The 25,858-nt window shown below is 39.2% G+C and overlaps 2 protein-coding genes and 1 long non-coding RNA gene across 5 annotated transcripts in view; 2 read left to right on the forward strand and 1 right to left on the reverse strand.

Moving 5' to 3' along the window:
- Window positions 1-10,897, forward strand: part of LOC146501053 (carboxypeptidase inhibitor SmCI-like) — a 45,535-nt gene extending 34,638 nt beyond the window's left edge. Inside the window, exons 3-7 of one of the 3 annotated variants that reach the window (XM_085136669.1) lie at window positions 587-763; window positions 1,866-1,919; window positions 2,640-2,699; window positions 7,299-7,481; window positions 8,789-10,897. In XM_085136669.1, the coding sequence (XP_084992795.1) occupies window positions 587-763; window positions 1,866-1,919; window positions 2,640-2,699; window positions 7,299-7,481; window positions 8,789-8,877 (563 nt within the window). In that variant the 3' untranslated portion in view covers window positions 8,878-10,897. The remainder of the gene's footprint in view (window positions 1-586; window positions 764-1,865; window positions 1,920-2,639; window positions 2,700-7,298; window positions 7,482-8,788) is intronic. The other 2 variants (XM_085136670.1, XM_085136671.1) reach the window with 2 other exon arrangements.
- A 117-nt stretch (window positions 10,898-11,014) lies between these two features.
- Window positions 11,015-25,858, forward strand: part of LOC146501055 (calcitonin gene-related peptide type 1 receptor) — a 32,702-nt gene continuing 17,858 nt past the window's right edge. The window contains exon 1 of the mRNA XM_085136663.1: window positions 11,015-12,847. The gene's annotated coding sequence lies outside the window, so the exon portion shown is untranslated. The remainder of the gene's footprint in view (window positions 12,848-25,858) is intronic.
- On the reverse strand, window positions 22,554-24,426 carry LOC146501056 (uncharacterized). The gene is made up of 2 exons (XR_014870006.1): window positions 23,634-24,426; window positions 22,554-22,961 (listed from the first exon to the last, which is right to left on the reverse strand). It is a non-coding gene; the product is annotated as an uncharacterized LOC146501056 (long non-coding RNA).

Consider the following 25,858-nt stretch of genomic DNA (forward strand, 5'->3'; position numbering starts at 1 on the left):
AAAATGAAAGAAACTGACGAACCATTGATCCCACCAAACAAAGTGATGGTGGCTCTATATGTTGTGGAATACTGAACACAGTTTGGCTCTTCTGAGGGACTTTCTTTAATGAAGAATGAACGAATGAAGTTTCATTGTCATGCATTTTATATTTCAGATAGGAGTCAAATATGGAGCAAAACTATGGACTTTCATGACTCAGAAAAGGAACTGAAATGTCCAAAACCATTTTTAAGAGCTTGAAAAAAAAAGCAACTGGACTTCTTAAAGTCTGATCTCATTCAGGAGGCTTCTTCAGTTCAAAAACCAAAAGGTGTCTCACGTATTTAAACCCTAGTGGCGTGTGTCCGTTAAGAGGTGGTTGCTGACCTACTATTAATCATGTGTGCTGTCACATGATCCAAGGTGTGAAAAAAGGTGTATGTCGTTACACCAGAGGGTTTGGGTGAAACCTCTGTGACACCTTGCCTCACCCTATCATACGACATATTAAAGTCATATGCTATTTGCTACTATTTAGCAGCAAATTAATAATTACACATTTCAAGAGAATTTATTGTAACTCTTCCCTCTTTTACTTTCTTAGATGAGAAGAACCCATGTCATTTACCCCAGGCTCCCGGTCCCTGTCGAGGGCTCGTGTCACGCTTCTTCTTTGACAGCTCGAGTCAGGAGTGCAAGCAGTTCTATTATGGAGGATGTTTTGGCAATGCCAACAATTTCAGGACCATGGCTGAGTGTCAGGCAAAATGTCTAAATCCAGGTAGGGATGCACTTGCATTCACTGATGCAGTTCACTGACTGTTGTTTTGAAGCGTTCGCTGATTTCTTCCATAGTCATATCTGCTTTTGATGAAGTCCTACACGAGGACCCAAAGATCACAGCCTTTCATTACAGCTTAATGGTCTTTATCCTTTGTATACAGAGAGTTCTCTAATCTTTTCATAATGTTAGAATCTGTAAAATGACATGTAAAGAAACATTATTTCTCTCCCTCACAGAGTGTGGAATCCTTTATTTTCTTTACTTTATTAATCATTTTCTTTTGAAAGGTTCCGCTAGCACCAAATTGTATATCAGCACGTTATTTTCAGCATGTTATATGTTGTCTTTGTACCGATTTTGATTAAACACATGGTTTGAATAACTTGCAAATCATTTGGATTTTGTGCATATTTTACACACAATAGCTTTCTTTTATTGGAAACATGGCCAGTTGCTGTGCATCAACAGAAAACCCATTTCAGGGAGGTGACATAATCAAAATAATTCTACCTCTGAAAATTAACTTTGTGATGACTTTTAGCTGACCGTGAAATCACATTCCACCTTGATTTAGCATTTAAATGGTTTTAAAGTGACCAAAGCATACTCAATTATACCAGACTTTAGGCATAAGTCGTTTAGATATTGAAATTTTGAGGAAAATAACAAGCAAGTCGCTCGGCTGTGACCAGTTCTGCCAAAAGACCATGTTGTAGAGAGAATCGATTTTAATTCCACACAGACAAATGTTTGGTTTCATTTATAGACGAAATGTTTGCAAAACAACACCTTTTCCCAGCTGATGCTAATGGAATTAAATGTGTTTTAATTATGATTGATGAGAGGGATATAATTAAATTTGTTCCAACTATAGTAGGTCTTGATGCTCAATCATCCAGGTAAAAAAATCCCCAAAGGTTGATTCTGTTCATCTGGATGTAGCGTTTTAAGGAGGAGAAACATCATGTCCAGATGAACAGAATCAACTTTTTGAGATAAATACAGCAGGACTGATGTTCTGTGGATGGCAGTCGAGACACATGTTCTCAGATGTTGCTTTTCTCTTTTGTCCGTGTCAATATTGTGAACCCTACCACAGCACCAGAATCTCCTTCTCCAAGAAAAGACGATGTTCAGCCAATCATCGAGACTGGTAAAGATGACTGTACACTGCACTCTGCCTATCTTCTTCTTCTTTCAGATGACCTGAAGTGTCATCACATCAGGTCATCTTCCTCCATCTCACCCTATCCCTAGCATCCTCCTCTGCCACACCAGCCTTCTGCATGTCCTCCTTTACCACATCCTTGAATCCTCTTTGTGGTCTTCCTCTTCTCCTCCTGCCTGGCAGCTTCAGTATATCCACTATCTCCCACCTGCACATATATTCAAACCATCTCAACATTGCCTCTCTCTGTAATATTCTGTGTCTTAAGTAACTGATAAATATAATTATTACTGATGGCATCATTCCCCTTGCAACTGGGATTAAAAAAAAAAAAAGAAAACGGTAAAAACCAGAATGAGATGGGCGATTGATGGAGGCATTCAGCCTATGTTGGCATGACTGGAAGCAGAAGGAAACAACATGTCCAAAAATCAGTAAATACTGCACAGATGGACAAATTGCTATTTAGTAATAAGTAGTTACATATGCATGTCATTAGTTAATTAAAGCTTTAGAGTACCAATTTTTTAATTTTATAAAGACGCAAGTAAGCTAATTCCAGTCTTTATGTAATCACTTTCCTGTTGCAATTCTCTGTTTTATGCACAGGTGCAAAATTTGCATTAATGATCACAACAGAGTCTAGCAAAGGAAGCAAATTTATTCACTGACTGATTGATGGCTTCCCATATTGTTGTATTTCAGGGGAACAAATTGCAAATGCACCTTTGGTGCAAGGGAATGACACAAATCCAGAGACAAACGGTAAGAAAATTCCACATTTTCAAGGAGAACACAATGAGAAATCTTGGATGTAGCATTTAGAATTAAGGCTAATTTGATTTTATTCATGCAAATTGGTCGTTAGGTTACTATGCTTCATATCTCCATAAACACAGAGGCTACATTTCTGAGAACAGCCAGGATTTCACTGAATGTTAGTCCCATAAAGCCTGCTGTGTAGCTGATTTCCCTTTTGAAGTAAACTTGATCAGTGAGAAAACTGTGAAAAGCTTTGCGACTAAGATACAGTCAGACAATGAAGCACAAAGCTAGAAGCAGTACACATAGTTTTCATTTATTACGCAGATTATCAGACACGTGGGATAGATTAATGGTCACAGGGCATGATTAAATCACTCATCTTGTCCTCAGAGTCATTGTTGAATTCTGAAATATGCTCAGACCTGAAAGTAAACAATTCCAGGCCATTTATTAACTAGAGCAGTTTGTGCTGCCAAAAACTTTTTTGTTATAAAAAAAAGAAGAAAAGAAATTGTCAAGGTGCAGTGATGCATAGATGGTAGACAGCTTGCAGAAATGCTTTTGTTGTGAAAAGCAAAGGGCAGAAACAGAGTGCATCAGTGTCCTCTTCCCACAACTCGTTTGTTACTTTCCCACTCACTAATTTTCGGTGTATTCGCAGTGTGGGGGCATAAATCACTGCTGTCCTGTTGCAAGGCTGTTTTGTACAGCTTGCAGGAAAGAACTGGGAGACCCTGGCTCGTCTCCCATCGCCCTCAACTCATTCAAAGAGTTATAATTCTAAGAATTCAATTTCACTGTTGTCAAAAATATTGAGTAGAAGAGATTCAGGACAAGTTAGCCTCTGTAGTTCCACCGTGGAATCAATCTTTTTCTTTTTGAGGGTAATTCTTTGATTTAAAAAAAACAAAACAAAACAAAAAACCCAAAGAACTCGTTGATGTAATAAAGTGTCTCTGAGAAGTAAAGTTGGTATGAATGTTAAACTTCCTATGATTTCAATTCATTAATCAGGTCTTTAAAAGACAGATTTAGAAAGTAGGTTTTGGTGATATTTGATGTCACAGTTCACTACTACGATGAACCGAGTTTGACTCTCAAAGTTACAAAAGCCAGAAATGAGTATGAGAGAATGTGGTGTGCATGCTGACGTCTGTCTGCCAAGCAGATGTTGCCATGTTGAAATCAAAGAAATCAAATCAAAGACTGACATCTTGTGGCTGCTCAGTGAAGCACACACTTTGGCTTTGTGGAGCTCAGACTTTTTCAGGCATGAAACTGTTCTGGGCAGCTCCACTGCCCAGAAAGTCATTAAAATCATCTCATCAATAACAATAACAAAAAAGGGAATATAAACTTGAAATTTAGCTAAATAAAATAAAACACAATAGCATCATGAAAACCCTTTATATATTTGCCAGGTTGCCTGCACCCAGTTATGTGCCGTGACTAGTTATAGTTTCTCTGTTACTAGAGATGGCACGATACCACTTTTCTATGTCCGATACCGATACCGATATCATAAATTTGGATATCTGCCGATACCAATATGAATCCGATATAGTGTGTTTTTTAATCAATAAAACTTTTTTTAATATCTTGCTGCTTTTTGTATAAGTTCATACTCAAGTTAAAAAACAACAACACTAAAGCTATTCTGTTATACCTGTATGTTTTAAAAAACAAAAAAACAAAAAAAAAACACACTGCACCCAAAATATTTCATAGATCAGCAACACTGATCAATCTAATAAAGTTAAACCTACTCCATCCTCCCTATTCTGGTATTTTAAAGAGTACTTAGCAGAAATATTAAGCAACCTAACTAATAGGGTTGCAAACTCCCAGCAAAAGAAAATAGGGAACCACCCTCCACCTCATGATGCTTAATCAATGATGCAGGGTGAATAAAATTCACAGAAATAAATTATTTTTCAAGAATAATTAAATAGATTCAACATCTTTCTTCAACAGAATTGCAGAATTCACAGATGGTATCTTCCCAAAGGAAAAAGTACTATAGCTTACTAGGGTATATTAGACTTAACAGTTACTATATACAGTAATGGACTTCTATACATTTTACATCAGATTAAAACTTTGGGTGTAAGATTCAGATAATTATTAAATAATTAAAAGCTAGATATTTTAAATGAGAATAAGAAAGAAAAGTATGTCTTTGTGCCCCCTTTTCCCTGTTAATGCCCTATCGGCCCCCCTGGCTACACTTTGCTAGGTCCGCCCCTGCACAGTTACCAGCCGTCAGCTGCGTAGAAAAAGATCCTGGTGTAGAAAGTAATATTAAATAAATTCTAACAACAGCTTATCAAGCTTAAACGTGCTGCTGTTGTTCAGCCGCTGGTTTCCTCTTTCTGGTGCAAAGTGGGCCAAAAACTAAGAAGAGAAACGGACTTGCGACAGAAAAGCCGATCAGCTGATCATTAAGCAGTTTCACGATTGAAGTAGCAGCAGGAGAGGGAGAGAGAGAGGCAGTTGCTCTATATATCGGTTGTTAAGCTTAACGCGGGAATGCTTTACAAACATTCATAGATGAACTTACACACTTGCTTTACTTATCTCTGAGATAACTTCCTCGGAGATGAAATGTTTGCTAGCAGGCTACAAATACACACAGCCGCTCTATCACGTAACCACACTGCTCCGACGTGCTACGGTTATGAGGCGAGTTACGCCGTGTCACAAGTTTTGTGAGGTGCTTTTTTGATATTTAATGGATCGGATTACATTTTTTATTTCTCTCCAATATCCGATCCAGTAATTTAGGTCAGTATCGGACCGATACCGATACGTAATATCGGATCGGTCCATCTCTATCTGTTACTGTAACATAGGACATGACAAGTAACAGAAGACCACAGTTTTTCCAGAAAAGCATGTTTATAAAAAGCAGCTGTAGAACTCACTGAATTATCTAATTAATTATTTTTATCAAAAAGAATTTGCAATGCAAACAGTGGCATGACTGGCATGAAACAACACTTTGGGCACCTCACAGCTGTGTATAAGAACTCAAAAGTCAGTTTGATGGGAGCTTAAATGAGCTTTAATCTGCCAGCTCCAGAATACAAAGTCTGTGTGATGTGTGTTTGTGCCCATGTGGACATATTGTTGCAGATGACTGATGAATTCATAGGCAGTGCGTGGGTGTCATTTGTGCTGTGTTTTGCACACTCCCAGGAGCATCTTTTGTGTCCTACGTGTGAGAAAGGACAATATGAACAATGCCCTGACCCAGTTCTACCAACATGATCTATTTATGTGTGAGAACTTGTCATACTATATTTTGTTTGGAAGTTTAACACAGTGGTGGAATAATTCTTATATATTAACTGTTTGCCTAAAAGACTGAGGCTTTGTGGTGATTTGGGGGTTTGAATTCCTAGCCAGTATATCTGCGTTTGGGTTTCAGACCCAGTGTCAGAAGTTCTTATTGTTAGGCTGATTTCATTACCAAATGAGTTATTTTTGAGTATTAGCTCTGATTGTATTATTATTTATTGTATAGAATTATTGCTTTTTCGTGTGTTTAATTCTCTCGGTGTTAGCAATTCCAGGCCATTCTTATCCTCTATCTTGTCTTTCTGTTTATTCCTTTGTCCTGTAGTGTTCTCCTATATCCATCTTCATGCATAATGTGAGTCTCATCTCTGTGTTTAGGATAAGTCTTTGAGGTTTAAAGGTTGTTGTTGTTGTTGTTGTTATTATTATTGTTGTTGTTGTTGTTGTTGTTGTTGTTAATAATAATAATAATAATAATAATAATAATAATAATAATATTGTACACTGAGATCATTTTAATTTTGGTCTTACCTGACCCTGGATTCTCACCTGTGTTAACTGTGTCACCTATGCCTTGTTCCCCACCTGTGAGTGTATAAATAGTCCTGCCCCTGTGTATCTATATTGTCTTTTGTCATTGTTTCCTGCAAGCCCTCCTGTGCTCTCTTGTGCTTCTGCAGTTGATTTCAGATTTTGGGCTTTGTTCATTTGCGATGTAGTTTCACCCTGAACAAAATCCCTTTTTGTTGTTTATCCTGGATTTCTCTGCAGTGTGACATTATTTTTGGTATCACGTCTATGATGCGACCTTAGCTGAGCCTAGCAAGCTGAATACTGAGATAAATGCTGAACTTTTAAGGTCACTGTTTGTCAGTGAAAATACGTGTGCATCAGTAGTGAAAAAGAGTCATTGCTCATGGGTCTCCAGTCACAATATGGAATATGGCCCTACTCTCACCCAGCAGAAAACTACAGAGAAAATCAAAGAGGATGGCTTACACAGCAACTTCCACTCTCAAAATCTGTTACTCCAAGACTCAGCCTGAATATGCTGGTCAAAATCAGTTTCAGGTGGATGAAGCCTAATGCAACAGTAACAAATACCTGTGGAGTTCAAAGCTAAGGTGGATGCAAACAATAATCATTCATCTTCCTCACCTTTAGGATTGTGGTATCTTCAGCCTATGTCTTAGCTCTCTAATAAAACTAACATAGATCGAATTTAATCAAAGAATTATGTAACATTTTAAGGATGAAATGAAATAAAGTTGGCTGTTTGCCGTTTCTCGTGATTAACAGACTTCACTCTTTCAGAGCTGTGCTTCAGACCTGTGGACAAGGGGACATGTAGTGGTTCAGAGAACAGATATGCATACATTCCAGAAAGAAAGCGATGCCAGTCATTTTCCTACAGCGGCTGTGGAGGGAATGAAAACAACTTCATAACCCGGAGACACTGCTTCCACAAATGCATCAGAAAGGGTAGGATTATTTTAAGAGATTCACTTTAATTCAATTCCGTTCAGTTTAGTTGATTTATATACTGCCAAATCACAACAGCAGTCGCCTGAAGGCACTTATGTTGGTAATAAACCTACAATAATACAAAGAAACAATCAAACATCCTCCTATGAGCAAGTACTTGGTGACAGTGGGAAGGAAAACCTCCCCTTTAACAGGAAGAAACCTCAAGCAGAACCAGGTTAACCCTTTAAAACCGGTGGGAGCGGGCACGCTCTGTTTTGCGTAACTATTGTTAAATCCCGGTAGCTCTGCAACCACATAAGCTAGCGCAATAATTTTTTTTGCATATGAAACCGGAGGAGTTGTACTTACATCTTATGCCATCAGCTTGTCCTCAGTCACAGTTTCCTTCCACATATAGCTTTGCAAAAACTGCATAAAAAGCGCTTGCAGCAACAAAAACATAATATTCCAGAAACACGCTTTGCCGATCCGATCAGCTGTTCATAACACTTCCTATGTTGGAATAGACATCAGCGCGAACTTTTGCATGTCCGCCATTACCTGCCCGAAACCGGAAGTGACGTCATTTTCGCGGACATGTAGTTTTTTTTACCATATAGCCTCATGAGCCTATACTGGTGTTTTTAAAAGTTATGTTTGACTTTATGACTTTCTGTGTCGTTTCTGGGATGCTTAGGACTCATATTGCACTGCTGGAAATAGTTTATTTTGATGCATATGCTTTTTGCAAATTTGAAGTATAATATTTATTTTCGTTTTTCCTGCAGTATATAAAAATTGGTGTATTTCAAAAATAAAACTATGAAGACACTCAAAATAAATTTCCTGTGGTGGGAAACTATTTTGTGCAACTTTTTTGTATTTACAGTTTTGAGGGATAAGCCTCTTAAATTTCTCTAACTAGAAATATATGTTAAAAAAACAAAAACGATTTTAAATTTTTTTGTAGTTTATTGCACTTTTTTGCAATTTATATAATTTCTATGCACTTAATGCATACATATTATTAAAATCTGGGCTATAATGGTTGTATTGATGTATAGCAACTTGAAATGCTCCCAAAAATGGCTCCACAGCATGTAAAAATATAATATAAGCTCTGGCGGACTTGGTTCTATGGTAGGTCTTAAAGGGTTAAGACCCGGAATGATCAGAGGAAGACGGGACAATCTGGAACTGATCAGTTCCACAGTTTGGCGTACCATGGCATGCTCATTCAGTTCATTTCTTTTTAATTTGTTGTCTTTAATTATTCCATTTTAAAAATCTAATATGAAGACATTTTGTGGTTTATGTTGCAGGTCATGGGAAAAGGATGATGATCCGAGTAAGGAGGAAAAACTTACACAACGTTCTTAATTACACAAGAAGAACACGCGACTCTGCGTGAGATTCCACTCTGCTGTCAGCTGTATTTATGCCAATATATGTTTTGTTTGGGCTTTTTTTTTTTTTTTTTTTAGCTTCATGCATGTTTTTTTTTTTCTGCTCTGCAGCCAAGTCTGCCACGACCCCTTGACATCATTGGTCCTCTTAGATGATAATGATGATAATAATCTAAGATATGATGATCATATAAATATGATTTTCTTGACTTGTTGAAACATGTTCATTCACCTCAGGAATAATTTGAGGTTTATGTCAACAAAAACTCTGTTAATTTTATTTTTGGTCAGACACATGAAAGTAATGCTGTGCTGCACTGTGCAGTTTGGAGTCATTGTTTAGAATCTGCATCTAAATGATGTTCATTAAATGAGATCGTTAGAAGAAGAGACTGCGGGATCCCCCTGTGGTCTAGATACTGGTGGCGGTAGAGGAGAATAAGCAGATGATGATGACGCTGATAGAGAATTTGGATCAAGCTCAAGGACAACCCACACTGGTGGACATGGGGAGGAGCAGGAGCAGATTACAATATGTTGTAATGGAACTAGAGGCGTCGTAGATCACCCGGGTAGGATTGGCGACACGTGACAGCATGAAAACAGCCAAAGTAACAAAGAAAATGGAGAAGCAAGGATATCAACAAGAGGAATGTCACAGATCGGCTCTTTCTTACTGAAATCAAACACATTTTGAAATAAGGGAGGGGGACTTTTTGAAGGAAAAAGTGTGACAAATGAAGCTAAAAGTGACACCAAAGAGGGATGACGTCCTTTTCTCCTAGATGAAGGTGCAGAATAATGATTGGACCCTGAAAAGAAACACATGAGGGCAGACATTTCAGAGGATTTTTTTTTTTTTTTAAAGAAAAAAGCTTCATAAAAACAAAGAGTTAGCCACTGAGAAATATCATAAAGAGCCTTGTCCTGTTTGCTTGTCTGTGTGCGTCCCTTTGCCGCTCAGACTGCTGCTGCCATGACCTTTAATAAAGAGCTGCCATACATGAATGAAACATATACTGAACAGGCTATAGCCTGATGATGATCATGTCTTTATGATGTCTTTTCAATAGTAACTTGCTCAGAAAAGGGCAAGCATAGCATCAAAGAATAATATTTCTGCCTTTCATTACAAAACATTAAAATGTATGACCTTAGCAGCAGCCTGAGTGACATACAGAGACAGATGAGCTTTGATATCGCAGCAGGATAGTCGTGTTTTCGATTTACATCAGAATTTATGGAAAAAAATATAACATCTTACGAGCAGACTTTGAAATAATTGCTACACCGTGCTGCTGAGGACGGTGCTCTCTGTTGGTGTCGTTGTACGTCAGGCAGCATCTCATATTCTTCTATAGCACACTTGGCTTGGGATAACAGATCTTGTGTAAAAATGATTTTTAAGTACCTAAATTAGATTTTTAATGAATTAAACTTATTATTCACATTGTTTCTATGGCTTATTGACAAAAAACATTTGTTTGGCTGGTGTTCATGCTCTGGGCACTAATGCTTTGCACTGCAGTTATTATATGTATACATATTTTATGTCTTTCTATTTTTACGATCAGATATTATCGTTTCGATTTAAACTTCTCACTATAGCCTTAATGGGAATACATGTAATGCATATTTACTGTGTATGTACAGCAGCTGATGCTATTCTACTGTGGTATTGGCATAGTTTCTCTTCAGTGTGAACGGCAGCATTAAAGTTGTGCACAATTCTTCGTCCAGAATTGAATTTTTTTTTAAGCAAATCCATAATCAAGAAACCATCACAGCTGTAAATCATTGTGAACAGGATAATGACTGTATTGTTGTTTGTTACTGATTTTTTTTTTATGACTATAAATCAATGTTTTCAAGCTTTGGAATGTTGTTGGTAAGAAAAGCCAGAAGGGGGCAGTGTTGTGTAAAGAAAGAAGTTTGTGAGCAGCAGACGAACAGTGTGTTGTTTACTGTACATGGCTGTAATGGATGGGACTGAAAGAGTTTATATAATACATTTCAACAATCCTATTGTGTTTTGGGTTTATTTACTCTCTTTCCATCTCTTTTAGTGTGAGTGACAAGTCCAGAGTTTTACACTGGAAAACAAAGAATAGCAAAATGGCCTTCAGAACTCTAAATAAGCCAACAGAAATCATTTAGAGTTGCAAGAATTGTCAACTGAACTATCAGCTTTATAACAACATAAAGCTGATAGTTCACACCCTGCACAACAGTCCATTATTGTAGTGCAGGGTGGGGGTGAAAGTTTTTAAGCATCCTTCTAGGTTACCTCTGTTGTAGTTCAGAATCCATGGCCTGCATATTTTCAGTGGAATCTGGGTCATTTTCAAGACTTGATCTCTGTTTTGTTATTGATTACTTTTTAGGGGCTTTTTATTCAAGTCTGTAAAAAATGCTTTCATAAAGCTGCACAAGACAATTTCAGAATGTCAAATCAATGCATCTCATGTGAAAGACATTCTCTATACTGACAAACCCACTGAGACGTATCACCTGATATAGTTTTAGTTTTATAGGCTGTAACTTTCTCCTGTTTTGAGTGAAGAAACTCTGTTGAACCCATAAACAATCATCGTATAATAGTTAGCTGGTAAGCTGCTGGAATATATCGCTCTCATCGACGATAGAAATATCACAGTGGGATAAGAGTGGTGCAAGAACGTTGTAAGTCTTTTTCCTCTAAAATGAAAAGTGGATCCAAATCATGCTAGCTAAGTGAGTCCAACAGCATAACAGAGACACAACATCCCATCGGTGCAGGATCAAGGGTTCAGATATTTCCTTCAGTCTGTTACGCCTCTGTTTGTGTGCTTTACCAGCTGGCGGTAACCCTCGTTGTGGCTGAAATCACTCAATATCATCTGAATTCTGAGTGTGTAAATCCACTTTGACACCATGTTCCAATCATAATCTCACAGAGCAATTCCTTGTAGTTTACGGAAAATGCAGCCTCCTTTGAATAAAAGGGGCTCATTCTACACAAAGAAAAATTTGTAGAAACACATCTATAAGTAAATGCTAATGAGATTATGTTTTTACCTGTATTTCTAGCTTATAATACAATAAATCCTCATCAGATGTCAGATCCCACAGTGGAATAATGTTTGTCTGTATCTTACTTTACTAGAAAGTGTCGATGTATATATGTGGCCTGTCAAGAAAACGCATTCCCCTGGCAGTAGACTCTTTTTGATGTATGTCATTTTATCGGTGCATATATGTTTATGGCTTTAGAAAGCATCTCCAGAACTTTCATAGCAGCAGTTGGGTTTGAAACTGCAGCTGGTTTGAAACAGAGAAGGTCAGAGAAGCAAAAGGGATTCAAAAGCTACAAAAAGTGATTTTACCTGTGTGTGAATGACCTATAAATAACGAAGAATCCATTTATAAGACATGTATGAATGCGTGGTAGGCTAGATGCACAATTATAGATCACGGGTAGAAGTAAAATAAAATATAAGCCGATGTCTTAACCCAGCCATAAAGGAAGAAAATTAACAAAAAGGGAGGCTTAGACGTATGATTTAAATGTCCCCGCGTTTAAAATGATCCCTTTCATTGTTTCTGCAGGCTTGGAACGAAAAGATCACTCAAAATGCACAAAACAGTTTCCCCGGTGAAGTGCCCGTGAGCAAAAACACTCTTTGATAACACAAACTGTGTATACAAGCCTGCATTAGCGTGTAGGAGTGGAAGGGGCACATCATCCTGCACTGTGCCGAGCTCGCCACAGATCGCAGGTCCTCAGCTGTAGCCTACAGTGTGATGTAACAGGAAGTAGTGGGTTGCCTTCCAACGTCAACCTGACAGCCGTCTGAGCTGCGCTCATTGAGCGCCGGAGGTCCACCGTGTCCAGTTGTCTGCGCTGAAGCCGAGGAGGAAAAGACGCTTTGGGGGACTGCTCTGAGAGTTTATTGCGGTTCCTGCCCCTGCGCTCCGGGTGGATTTTACTCTGTGGTAGGACGTGCTACAGTGGAGTGTGAATTGCGGTCTACGCGTTGTCTTTTCCATGTTTTGTAGGCAATTTGAGCCGCAGTCACGTCGAATGCAATTAGCGCAGAGGTGACAGGGCATTCTGTTGCTTTATCCAGGGCATTTCAACTGTATGTGCACTGAGGGAGCCGGGGAACATGCACTTATAGAATGGCTGAGCCCACTCTGAACGATGAGCATCCGCTTGAGCCGCACTGCCCCTCTGTCAGGAGCTGAATGTAAGAAATGTCGAGGTGTAGGAAGAAAATAAAGAAACGGCTTTGTTTGTGCGCTTTGGACACCGTTAGACCAACAAAGCGCGTTGTGCGTGATTATTTCTATCAAATTCATATATTAGTTCCGTCTAATGAGAGATTCGCGCTCACCCCTGTCCCGTTTTCAGGTGGTTTTAGGATCTTTTCCAACGCGCAGAAATGATAACTGTTGGTAAATGAATTCAGAGGTTACATTTTAAGATGTATGCATGGCTGATTTCGATTTGACATGTAATCTATACATCTACTAATGACTGATACCTCATAGGAAGGGATAAGACGCAGTCAGGCGTTTGTTTTGTTTTTTTTACATTAATTAAACGGAATAAGAAAAAGACTCTGCTCCATTCAGCACCGAGGCTTTGATGTAAGCGACGGCCACTGGCTGCTAAATCATCTGCATGGTTACATAAGGGGCAGATTTGGACATGTTAGAAGTTTGTGGGCTGGACAGTGAAAGGGATCATGATGATGATGAATGATGGTTGTGATGATGATGGTGGTGTGTAGGAGGAGGATGTGATGACGATGGCCACAATTGGCGGACTATATTCTGCTGAGGAAAGATGCATTCGAGTCATTACAAGGGAGGTGACAGAGCAGAGGTAACTCCCAATCTGAAGCTGATTGGGTTTTTAACAGATGAGTTTCTAGATATGTTTGAACTCCGTGGGTTTTGCAATGTCGAGGTGGAGTATTCTCAGGTGACTTCTTGTGTTTATTAAATGTTGTTTAGCCTAATTTAGCACTTTTGTTATGGTGATTGGAAAATATCAGCTGTTGAATTCATTCAAAAGGTTGAGCCAAAAGACTTTAAGTGCCGATTTTATTTGCTGCTCTGCTTTTAAACGTGCAATTTCAACTCATGCCTTAAGTATTTCAACTCTCCACGACCAATGAAAGAGGATGTTTGGAAAACTAAAAGAATTCAGTTAAATATTAAGTAAGTTGCTTTGGCCACTTCAGATCATTTAAAATGTGATAAGTTTAAGATGCAGAAAAATTAGTTTCAAAGCACATGTTTGGCCCAAAGTTAACTTCTTCTTCTTGGAATAAACACATTTTTAGATCTCATTTCAAGATGAACACTGATTAATATTTCATAAAAGGGCTAACATAAACATCAGAAACAGACATTTCTAATTGAAAATGACTAAAAAGTGCTTTAACTTTGGATTATTTTGTACAAAACCAGCAAAAAAGCTGATTTTTTTTTTCAGGGCTTTAACTTTGAAGGAGCTTCTTTTACTAGTTGCATGTCAGAAATCACTTTAACTAAAGCGTATTAACATTATTTAACAGTTTTCAAGAAAAATCAGAGAAATATTAAGCAGAAATATAGCAGCACTAGTTAATTTCCGCTTTGCTGTCTCTGTGATGATCTCACAGATGTTCAGATTTGTCACGCACACCTCAAAAACAAAAACAGCCCATTACTCCAGTGCTCCACCCTGAATGCCACACCTAGTTAAATGTTAAATGTTCAAGTTTACATTATATGCACATGTTTATTCTTAAGTATAGGAAAGGTAAAATAATGTTGAGAAATGCCAGAAAGTACGCCTAGTAAAACAGTGGATCTGCGTTCCTGCCCATGCATGTCGGCCGTCAAGACACTTTGGACAGTGAACGTATCGAAGCTGCCAGTTGGCAGGGCTGTCTGATGAGTCTTTGAGGCCATTTCGCTCTGACATCTTCCAGCGGCTCGGGCCTACACCAAATTCATGAGCCGATTGTGCAATGGGAGTGTCGTGCAGCTCATCACATTTAACCCATGCTGAGTGTTTACTGCCCACGTCTAGAAAGCAACTATTAAATGTGGGTGAGACAAAGAACTTGGCAGCAAAGCTCCCCAAACCTTTGCAGTCTTCATGATATAGCAGAGCTTCTCCTACAGCCATGGCATTTAGAATGCTGTGCCAGTGGCAGCTCATTTGCAGTGTAGCCGATTCATATGGAGAACCGTGAAAAAGAAATTTCTTCAGGCCTTAGAAGAAGCTCTCATGTGGCTTTTTGTAGTGATAATACGTGTGTTGAAACTGGAGCTTTTTGTGAAGAATTTATCCTGTAAACTCCAGGTGACCTTCTCTGGTGAGTGCAAAGGCCATCCGATTCACAGTCACAAGCGTAATGATGATTCTCGTAAAACGTCACCCCTCATAAATCACCAGGACACAGCTCCCGATCGATTCCTCTGTTATCTTCCTCATCTTGTCGGGGACACTGCAGACCTCTCAGACCTCTATAAAAACCTTCATGACTACAGGTTTCTTGCAGCACCTTTCACTGTCTGTCAGATGTATTTTAATTGATTCCCTATCATGTTTCAAACTGAGTCACCACCTCTTTTATATATTATATATTTTCTTCCCTGCTCACTCAAGACTGAAGCTATCGTATTACACAAAAACACAGCGATGTACATATGCAGCACTCCACTCAGCTTCTGGATTCAGTTTCAGGGATATAAAACCTTTTGAGGTAATTTTTCCACTCGTGCATTATGAAGGGTAAATGTATTTCTCATCTCCAGTTTAAATTGAGGTGCCTGATGGGACGTGTCGCAGCTTCAGGACGGCTTTGTTGCTGTGTAGTGATTGGCATTTTGAACTGCAGCGCTCTGCGAAGGATAGAAGGAAAAGGCTGCATGGTTTCTAAGGGTTTTCCATGTTTGTGGGAGCTAAACAAACTGAGTGATACAAGCTTCTTGATTTAATGTGTGGGAGGGGGCTTCTGGCATACACAATAGAGGAAATGGTCCCTGGGAAGAGCTGCTGTTTGTCTTCCAAAGGTGAACCTGGAGTACTAGCAGATGAGTATAGAGCAATTATTTATTTTTTTGCCATATAAACTCATAATAAATTCTTGGGGCTTTGATGGAAGATCATTAATAAATAATCTGTTACATTAAGTGCAGAGATTTCTTGTTTGAGAGAGCTTGTTTCCAACCACTTTACACTGCTTCACATTCCTCTTTCACCCTGCGTTTTCTGCAGCTCTGAGCAAATGTCTGCAGCAGCCATTTCTGTTGGATTTCCAATTAGCTAACTTACTCTAGCGTGAAAATACGACTATTATTACTGTCAAGCCCAGGCTGCCGTAAGCTGTGCCAAAAATCTCTTCATATTATTGTAGTTAATTGGTTTTCAAGGTTAATAAAAGTCTCAAATTGCTTGTTTCCCCATTGAAAAACACAATATGTTATTGTCTGTAGTCTGTGTAATGGTCAATATCATAATGTTGCTTTGGTTAAACATATAGGGAACTATAGCCACTGGGAAAAAGCTCCGTTTGCTGTAAGGGATTATTTGTGCATTGCAATACCATGAGTGGCCACTAGGAAAGATTAGCAGGAAGGATGACTAGAAGCAACTAAGGGTAATATTTAAAATTCATTACATTACAAGATTACGGATGTTAAAATGGTCTGCAAAACAATTCTCTACAAAAGTCTTGAGCCACCTCTCATTTTTTAAATATTTTGTTTCCAAAGAGTCAGACTTTTGTATTTTTTTAAGTGATCTGGAGCAAGACCTTTGCAGCCTATGGTCTAAATATACTGACTAGCCAATCTCAAAGCTAGATTTGGAGGTGTAGTACTGACATGACTCTCCTCCTTGTTATGGAGCTAGGATTCAAAATGTATTATAGAGCCTCTTAGCAGCTCACATGCAATTATTAACACCTCAGGACAGGAAAATACCTTATAAAAGCCTTAGCATGTGCACTGACAACCATAAAACCGCCCCAAATATTGCAAATGTGTCTGAGCTTTCTTTTTTGTGGCAATGAAAGGAAGTGCTGTAACATTTGTATATTTTTGTCATTAACATTAGAACAAAAAGGTAATCTGAGCACTCTAACATTTTATTTTGTAAAAAGTCACACCCGATACTACTAGTGACACAGTATCCATGTAACCATCAGACATGCATGAGACTGATGCTCTGCGTAGCGTTGAAGCCAGACAGAGCCACAGACCGTATAATGCACTCGATTTCCTGCTAATGCTGCTTTACTGTCCAGTTTACAGACAGGATCTTGTCTTGCTCTGGATCCTTATCTTGCTGACCTCTCTAGTGACTAAGCAGATATCTACTGGGGAGGTCTGCATGCTAGCTACTCCTCAGCCTTACCAAACAAACACTGTCTGCCTTCAACCTCTTGTAGCATGCAATAATTCTTTTACTTGTTAATTTTTTGTGGTTTGAATAGTTTGTCTTATTTTCTCCGATTAACGCTTAATTTTCTCAATCTTTTTAAAGGTAAAAGTTTTTTTTACTGATAACAAGCGGTCCGTTATAAATTTAAAATAACTTTGCACCCTTTGTGACAGCAATAAGGGACAATGTCATGTAAAACTAAGTGTAAATGACCATTATTCAGATATTCTCCACAAAAACAAACATATTTATTGAAGCTCTCATGTGTGGGCTAAGCTGTTAAAATGTTTTCGTTACACAAACCCAAGGCACACAGAGAAACTTGAACCGCTCAGTAGTGACGTGAATAGCACTTTCAGAGGTCAAGTCTAGGGCCCACAGCAAGCATACAGAGGATATTCCTTGGCTTCCTTTGGGCTGTTAATTTTGAGCTCCAGTGTTATTTTTGTCGTGGCACTACCCACAGGGAACCACTCATACAGGTCCCTGAGCAGCCTGTGCTCACTGTTGACTGTTGTTAAATGCTAAAAGAGGTTTTCAGCCAGAGATTAAATAATGCATCACAGAACAACCTTACTGCTTTTCTGCATTCAGTGTGTGTGTGTGTCTGTGTGTGTGTGTCTGTGTGTGTGTGTCTGTGTGGGGAGTGTTATGTGCTACCTCTGGAATTCAAGAATTCCTTTTCTTAATGGAGAATAAGAGTGTGATATGAAGCTTTGGAAATGGTTGTATGTATGTAAATGAAATCGAACACAGGGGGGATTAAAGAATGGTGCTTGACTCTCTTGGAGAGAGATCCCAAAGGACATTTTTCTGGGGTTTTAATATTTCAACTGCACAAATAAAAACAGCCAATAAGTGAGTGGAGGCTTCATTGATAAAATCCACAGAAATGAAGAAAGAAAGAAAGAAACTGGGAGAACATGTAAACACTGATTTAAAGGCAGTGTTTGGCCTGAAAATCCTCTGCTGGTTGCCATTTTAATGACCAAGAATCCCCTAAACAGACAGTTATGGAAATAAATTTGGTGAAAAGCAGCAGCTTGTTAGGATGCAGAAATGTCACCCAGAAACACGGGAACAATTCTGCTGAGGAAGCTTAAGCTATTGTATAAATCTGTCAAGCTGTGCATTTAAAGCACACAAAATGTGGCTCTATGCAGTGGAGAGAACGGGTGAAATTAACCACACATTCCCACCAGCCTGTGCTCTACGCACCAGGTTACACACTGGACATGCTCAGGAGGTTATCCATGTGGTTGTATAGCTACTTCAAAACATTTACATCGCAACTGCAAGAGCAGCTATATGGATGCAGTGCAAGACGGAGCCTGGTTTATTTTTAACCAGAGTATTTTTATCTAGGTATTTGTACTATTTTTTCCTTTGCGCAGACCAGTGGCCTCTGGAACAGGATCCTTTTCCTATGCTAAGACCTTTAGTATGCAAAGGTAACTGAAGACAGCCTTGGTGTTTGTTATTTTTTGTTGTTGTCAAGATTAATGAGGACACGCTAATGAAACGAATTCACTTTCACATTTTGAGTAAAATCCAGTATTATCTCTTCAGCAATTCAACGCTTGGCTGTTGGCATGCTGCATCGTGTTCATCATTTTTTTTTTTAAATCTCAGAGGAAAGAAATGTGATTGTTTTTGTAGACATAACTGGATTAGAGGGATCAGTAGAACTGTAAGAAATATATGTAGATGGTTAGATTAGCTTAGTGAAGATAGGGGACAGGTTAAAACCACTACAATGTAACATGGCTAAAAGATACTGCTATTTGAGCAAATAAAGAAAACTGTGTTGCCAGAATAGATTGGGCAGTCCTTGGATTTGAGTCCTTAAGTGGCTGGAACTCTGTTGAAGTGATGGGACATCATTGTTTTCAGAAAGAATCATTTCATTTGATGTATTAATACTGCTGATTCTATGGATGGGGCAAACGTCATCCTCAGTGAGACCACATATGTCATCTAAAGATGATACATAGTGATGCTCACCTCAAAAGGACAAGCAGATCCAAACCACACTAGCAAAAGGTCCTCCAGAGCAAGACGGTCACCATTTTTTTTCCCCTTTCTTTCATCTCCTATCAGTAACCTCCCTAGAGCATAACTCCAAAGATCACTAGCGGGTTAGGCCATGTCTCATCTGTGTTTTTTCAAAAAAAAAAAAATCTAGTATTTTATGTTGTCCACACAGAAAACATTTAATAGTTCTAAGTAGTAGTTGTAGTACAGTACTCAGCTGTATTTTTAAAGGGTTCAAAGAAGGCTACTGTGTGAAAGTACTGCAGAGTATTGCTGTGCTGTCTAGATGAGTTGCGACCCGGCTCAAAACCCACAACATGATGTGGAGACTGATATCAGAGTTTTAAGAAACATTCCTTTTTGTTTCAAATTACTTGATAGGCTTGGCTAAAACACTTACAGCCCAGTGAGCATAAAGCCTCAGCTTACACCACACCTCATCAGGAGTAGCCAATCAGCAATTAAACCCAGGCAACACCTGAGAGGGTCACACAGGGGTCACAGTGGTGTGCTGTGACATCAACCTGGTTCTTGAATGCTTTGGTTTAATATTTTAGGTCTGTAACTAATGATAAAATGTCCTCGAGGTGGCAGTTGCTGTGAATTGAATTGAATCCTCTGTGTTGACTCCTGCTTTCTCACAGTCTTTAAGTCACTTTGTGATTTAAAAGGTTTGAAAATACAATGAATCAATTTTCAGAAAACCTTCACCTGTGTTTGAAACATTCAATTCATACTGAATCACTGGCACACAAGCAGCATTTTACTGATGTAATTGGCCCACTCATAAGTTTTTTTTAAGTCTTTTATACAGTTTGATAGTTTATTAGAGTGGTTACAACAATAAATTTGGGGTGACAGGAGCTGATTACGGGGTAGGAACAAAGAGGAAAAGCTCAGCTGCTGCACACAGGCACTGAATACTTGGCATAATTAGAACTATGCCTCAAAACTCTGCTTGCAGGACTCTTTTAAAGCCAACACATACTTGATATTCAGAACAAAAAATGTCACACGTAACCTTTTACTTTTCTTTTCGTTTAAGTGCATTTTTGTGATGTTTGTGTGTATTCTTTGTGACTATTAATATTTCTAACATTAACTTTATCATCACCACTAAAGGTTATGTCACATGCCAAAAATGTATTTTCAACTAGCAGACAAAGAAACACCAACACTAAACAATACTTCATAAAGATTCACCTATGCTCATCCAAATGTGGTCACATACACTGAAAAACTGCAAACATCCAAGTCTGACAGAAAAATCCTGTAATCCTCTGAACATAGCCAAGAGTAAAATGGTAAATGGCCCGTATTATTAAAGCGCTTTACTAGTCCTTAAAGACCCCAAAGCGCTTTACACATCCAGTCATTCACACACTGGTGATGGCAGCTACATTGTAGCCACAGCCACCCTGGGGCGCACTGACAGAGGCGAGGCTGCCGGACACTGGCGCCAACGGGCCCTCTGACCACCACCAGTAGGCAACGGGTGAAGTGTCTTGCCCAAGGACACAACGACCAAGACTGTCCAAGCCGGGGCTCGAACCGGCAACCTTCCAATTACAAGGCGAACTCCCAACTCTTGAGCCACGATCGCCCTACTGCTCTGCAAAATTGCAGAAGTACTGGGTGTATCTATATGTGGCAATAACAGAATGGTTGGGATGCATAACACATGGACCCAGATGCACTGAGCAGCAAGTTCACGGTTTAATCCCTGACCTCAGACCATTTGCTGTATGACATTCCCGTAAACGCTTTCCTACATTTCCTGGCTCAGCTGTTGCTGTCAAAAGCATAACAATGCCATAGTCTCCCCCAAAGTAATAGTGGTATAACAGAAGGACACATACTTTCAAATTCCTTGAACAGTCATAATTCCCCAAGATGTTTAGCTGCACATGCATTTCCCTATGCAGGCTCAGAGTCTTCACACTTCCCTAACTTGCTGTACAACATCTGGCATCATCCAACCATAAGCCTGTCCTTTCTTAGTTGCGGAGATGAGTTTTAGAATCCACTCTTTTCAGCACCGCCGTCATAAATAGATCCACGTGCTTGCCTTAAGCCTTAAGGACACTGGCATGCTTGTGAGGGTGTGAATGAAATGACATGAATGTTTTGGGATCTGAGTTGCTGTCTATTTCAAAACCACAAGAACACAGCCCCCCTCCTGCCCTGTTAATGCAAAGAATATTGCATTGCTTTAGTCGGGGTGGGTGGAAGGAGATTTGCAGCGGTCTTTTCATGCAACAAAGAGGACTCCTCCTTCACATTAGTGTGGGAATGCTGTTGTTTTTCCAGACATCTGGTGATGCCCCTGGCAACTGGGAAGTCTGCTCTCATGTCCCAGGCTTGGTAAGATCAGTTGCTGTGAGGTTGCACTCCTATTCAGGCATGTTCACTCACATGGATAAAAGCTACACGTACAGCTGATCCTGTGGAAAACATCCAATAGCTAAATTTGGCCCTGATAATCAGAAGGGAAGCTCTCAGAGGAACCGTGTATCACATCCTCGTGTTTTTTGGGTTTGTCACTCTTGTTTCCCGTATATTCGCGGTCAGCATCATTTAAAGGCATGTAGATTTTTCCTTTCTTAAAATTTCCTCTTTCACAGACCCTCCACTGTCCTCTAAAATAATTATCAGCCTGCGATAATGCAGTAAAACGCTGTAAAACCAAGCAGGTAGGAACGCTTCCATTACTCCTTGAACACATTAAGTCTTCCTTGTCAGAACGGCTCTGTTTAAATAATCCATTTTGTGTCGGAGGAAAGGAAGATTGTGCACACTTTGCAGCCACAAACATGATAAAAGAGGGGTTATAAGTAATTGTCAGTCATAATGAGTAGTTCTTATTGTATGTAATTGTATGCTAGTTGTTTGTTTGGAATGATGTACTGCACTTGAAGTACTAATTTTTTCAACAAATGTGTACGCTGGCTTATGAAGGCACAGACCAAGGACATGTGCTGCTCTAATACAGACTATGATAATGAGTGTCTAGAGAGAGAGAGTGGTTTGCTCTCACCAAAAGAATCATTTTTATTTCTGTACTTGCTACAACCCGTTTTCAGGTCATAAATAGAGTCCTTCATGTTTTTAAACAAAAGCTGTGCACTGAATTTCAAATCTAACAGCTAGAAAACACATATTGTTCTGAACATCACAGTGGGAGCACATGGTGAGACTAAACGTGGTCTGTGTATAGGCACATTTTATGAAATGTTTCTTTTCAGTTCACGACACCATTTCTATACACTGCAGGTCCATGTTTTAAAGATTGCGGTCAAGCTTGAGCACCCTCTGAAAGTCACCTTCATCCCAAGCATCAAGCCCCTCATGCAGACATCATCCACTGCAGCGGTCGCCAACCTTTTTTGCACCGGTTTATGTCCGACAATATTTTCGAGGACCGGCCTTTAAGGTGTCGCGGATGAATACAACAAAATAAAACCAGTACTGGTACCAAAAGAAAAAGATTTATTCATAACACACGGGAAAAGACCCAAGGAAACCGAGTTAATGATAAAAACGCTAAAAAAAAAATAATGATAAAAACCCTGCAAACCATACATTTCACACCCGAGCTTCAACTCTCGCAGCCTGGTACCAAACGACCTAGGACTGTTCGATATAACGACAATATAAAAACATCTATCGTTTCATTTTACGCTATCGTTTGTTTCGTGGTGTCGCAAATATTTTTTCCTTATTTTGATGGTCACTGTAGTGGCTATATTAATTCCCTAAAGTTCTCTCTTTCTCTTATTTTTAATATAACCACACTACAGACAAGCGTTTGTTTTTATGTGTTGTCGTTAGCAACAACGACGGTAAAACCACCGCGTGTCCGCTTGTTCCACATAAACCTTTCACAATAAAGCTCAAGATCCTGTTGAGACTTTTCAAAATAAACTGGATCACGTGAAAGATGCAGAGTGTTTACGGATGAGAAGCAAAAAAGAGCCGCCAGGTGCTAAAAAAATAAATCTTAGACTCAAACGTTAGAACAGGCTTTTCCCCGCAGCACCCTGTGTAATAAATACTCACAAAGAAAACGGCGGCCGTTACAACTTATGTCTAAAAATGTATCGTTTCATGCATCAGTTAAAACACTCGACTCCAGGTACGCGACGCCCAGCTGGAAACGCTTCACCAAGACGAGCTGCCCGAGATTCACAGAATTTACAAAAAAATGTTACATTTTTGTGATTTATATCATTATCGGACAATAGATGTCTTAATATCGGGATATGAGATTTTGGTCATATCGCACAGCTCTAAAACGACCGGTACTGGTCCGTGGCCTGGGGGGTTGGGGACCGCTGATCTACTGGACAGTTTACCTGCACCTAATGATCTAGTCCTACAATTAGCAATATGTTTCTATAGGCTATTGACTACTGAATCTGTGCTTGAAACGTGTGTCCACACACCAAATCTTCCCTGACTCAGCGTGTACTGACATGGTAAATGATGGCATGACTGATATGGAATTAGTTCCAGAAGGCACAACTCTGCTGTTTATCTTGTCTCATCTCTTGTTTACAGAGCAAGCATAGGACACTCAAGACCTCTATACCCCAGTGACCAGATTTGTGCGTAGCTCTCAAAGGCCGATAACAGTGTTTTGCAAACATTGCAGTGTAACAGCACAGCATCATTATCATCATTTATCTTTTCATTTTGCACTCCGTTGCTTATCTTTCAGCAGAAAGTAAAACTGATCACTTTACATAATATTTTTGTGATGGATTATTTTCTCTGATTCACTTACTATTGTTTAAAATATGGTCAGCTACTATTGCAATATTGTTTGAAGAAGAATTGTTTCATAATTGCGTCTTTTTTTAAATCAAATTTGCCGTAGACAGAACAGGAATAAATCTTTCATCTTTTGCAAGCAGAGGTTTAATCGGCTCCCAGTACCTGCTTCCCGCTCTGCTTAATCCCATATCCATGCTATAGCTTGAGACAGTAATGCAGTTACTGGCCTTTACCAGCCTAAAGGTTCTCCGAATGCCACTGAGCCGAACTTGATGGAACTTGGTGTGCAGGGCGCCAAACATCCTGTGAGTACAAAAGGATGTTTACAGTGCAGCATAACATCTCTGCAGGGACAGTGGGAGTTGATAAGTGCAGGCTGGGCTCTGGCACTGGGTGAGAAGACGGCAGATGTTATACAGGCTGTTTTTTCTGGGTAACTTTCTGCTTGCAGATGTAGTAGGTGATGTCATCTCTTGTATAAAGTGTACATGACTAACCACTTCAGTGAAACACTCTGAGGTACTACAGATAATAGTGGACCACCTACAGTTTGCACTGGTCTGTTGTTGGATAAACTTGACCCAAACAGATCAATAATCAAGTGCTGTGCCTCTGTGGAGGCTGCTCTCCTGGTTTTGAGCTGCAATTAGCAGAAACATGTTTATGAAGTTTGCGAAATAGTTGCAAATCAAATGTCCAAAATTTTCCATTTTGTTTCTATCTACACAAATATGGAAAACAAAAAAGTATTCAGTCTTAGGATGAAGTAAAAAAAGAAGTTTTCATTTTCTTAAGAACTCTAAAAACAATTCTTTCTTTAAAAAGACTTGTGGGAAGTCTGAGTGCTGTCCTGGACTGTGTCACGATAACGCCAGCCCGCTGCTACAGCTGTTGAGCTCTCATTACCTCCATAATAGCAGCATTAATAGGACATAGAGACATAGTAAAAGTTAAGTGCATGAATGTAAACACAGACAAACCACAAGGATTATGTAACAGAGAGTCATCAAGGGGATTATGTGACAGCCATGGCAGATAATCAGAGGGATCCTTTTTTTTTCTCTGTAGCTAACAGCAGGGACACTACTGGTATTATTATACTAGTAGTATAATAACAGTTTTAGCTGCAAGGCTCTGTAGTTAAGTACACAGTTAAATGGATCAGGTTGTTTAATTAACCAAGAGCTCATTTTGTGTCTGTGTAAAACTGTGTGTGTATAAGCACAGAATTAGGGATGGGAATTAATAAGACAATAGTGGTTCCAATTCCATTATCAATATCATTTCATGGATTCCATTCAATTCCTTATAAAATCTCATTGGGTTCCAAAACACGTTTTGGCTCTGCTTTAAGAATCACCACCATTGCTAAACAGCAATTGTTTGCAATTGTTGCAGTTGTTTTTGTCCTAGTCACGAATTTATTAATTTTATTTGGAAATGCAATAAAAAAAAAATTTCCGCTGTCCAAAGTTGTTCCAGAAACCCCCACACAGGATTGAACCAGCTGAATGTGAAATGATGTCCACAAAGCAGGCTGTGATGGGAGCACAGTGAGAGGTGCACGTAGGCCTACACAGAACAGCTGTTCTGATCACACAGTATGTGGCACTGCTGGTGGATCATGCTCTGTTTTCTGTTTACTGCACAAGTTCAGTAGCAGTGTTGCATTTTTCTCACAATTGCTTATTAATTAGTTGTGTTGGAGCACGCATAATTAACATTTTCTCTCTCAGAATCATTTCAAC

The sequence above is a fragment of the Neolamprologus multifasciatus genome, chromosome 16 (genome assembly GCF_963576455.1).
Source record: "Neolamprologus multifasciatus chromosome 16, fNeoMul1.2, whole genome shotgun sequence".
Lineage (NCBI taxonomy): Eukaryota > Metazoa > Chordata > Actinopteri > Cichliformes > Cichlidae > Neolamprologus > Neolamprologus multifasciatus.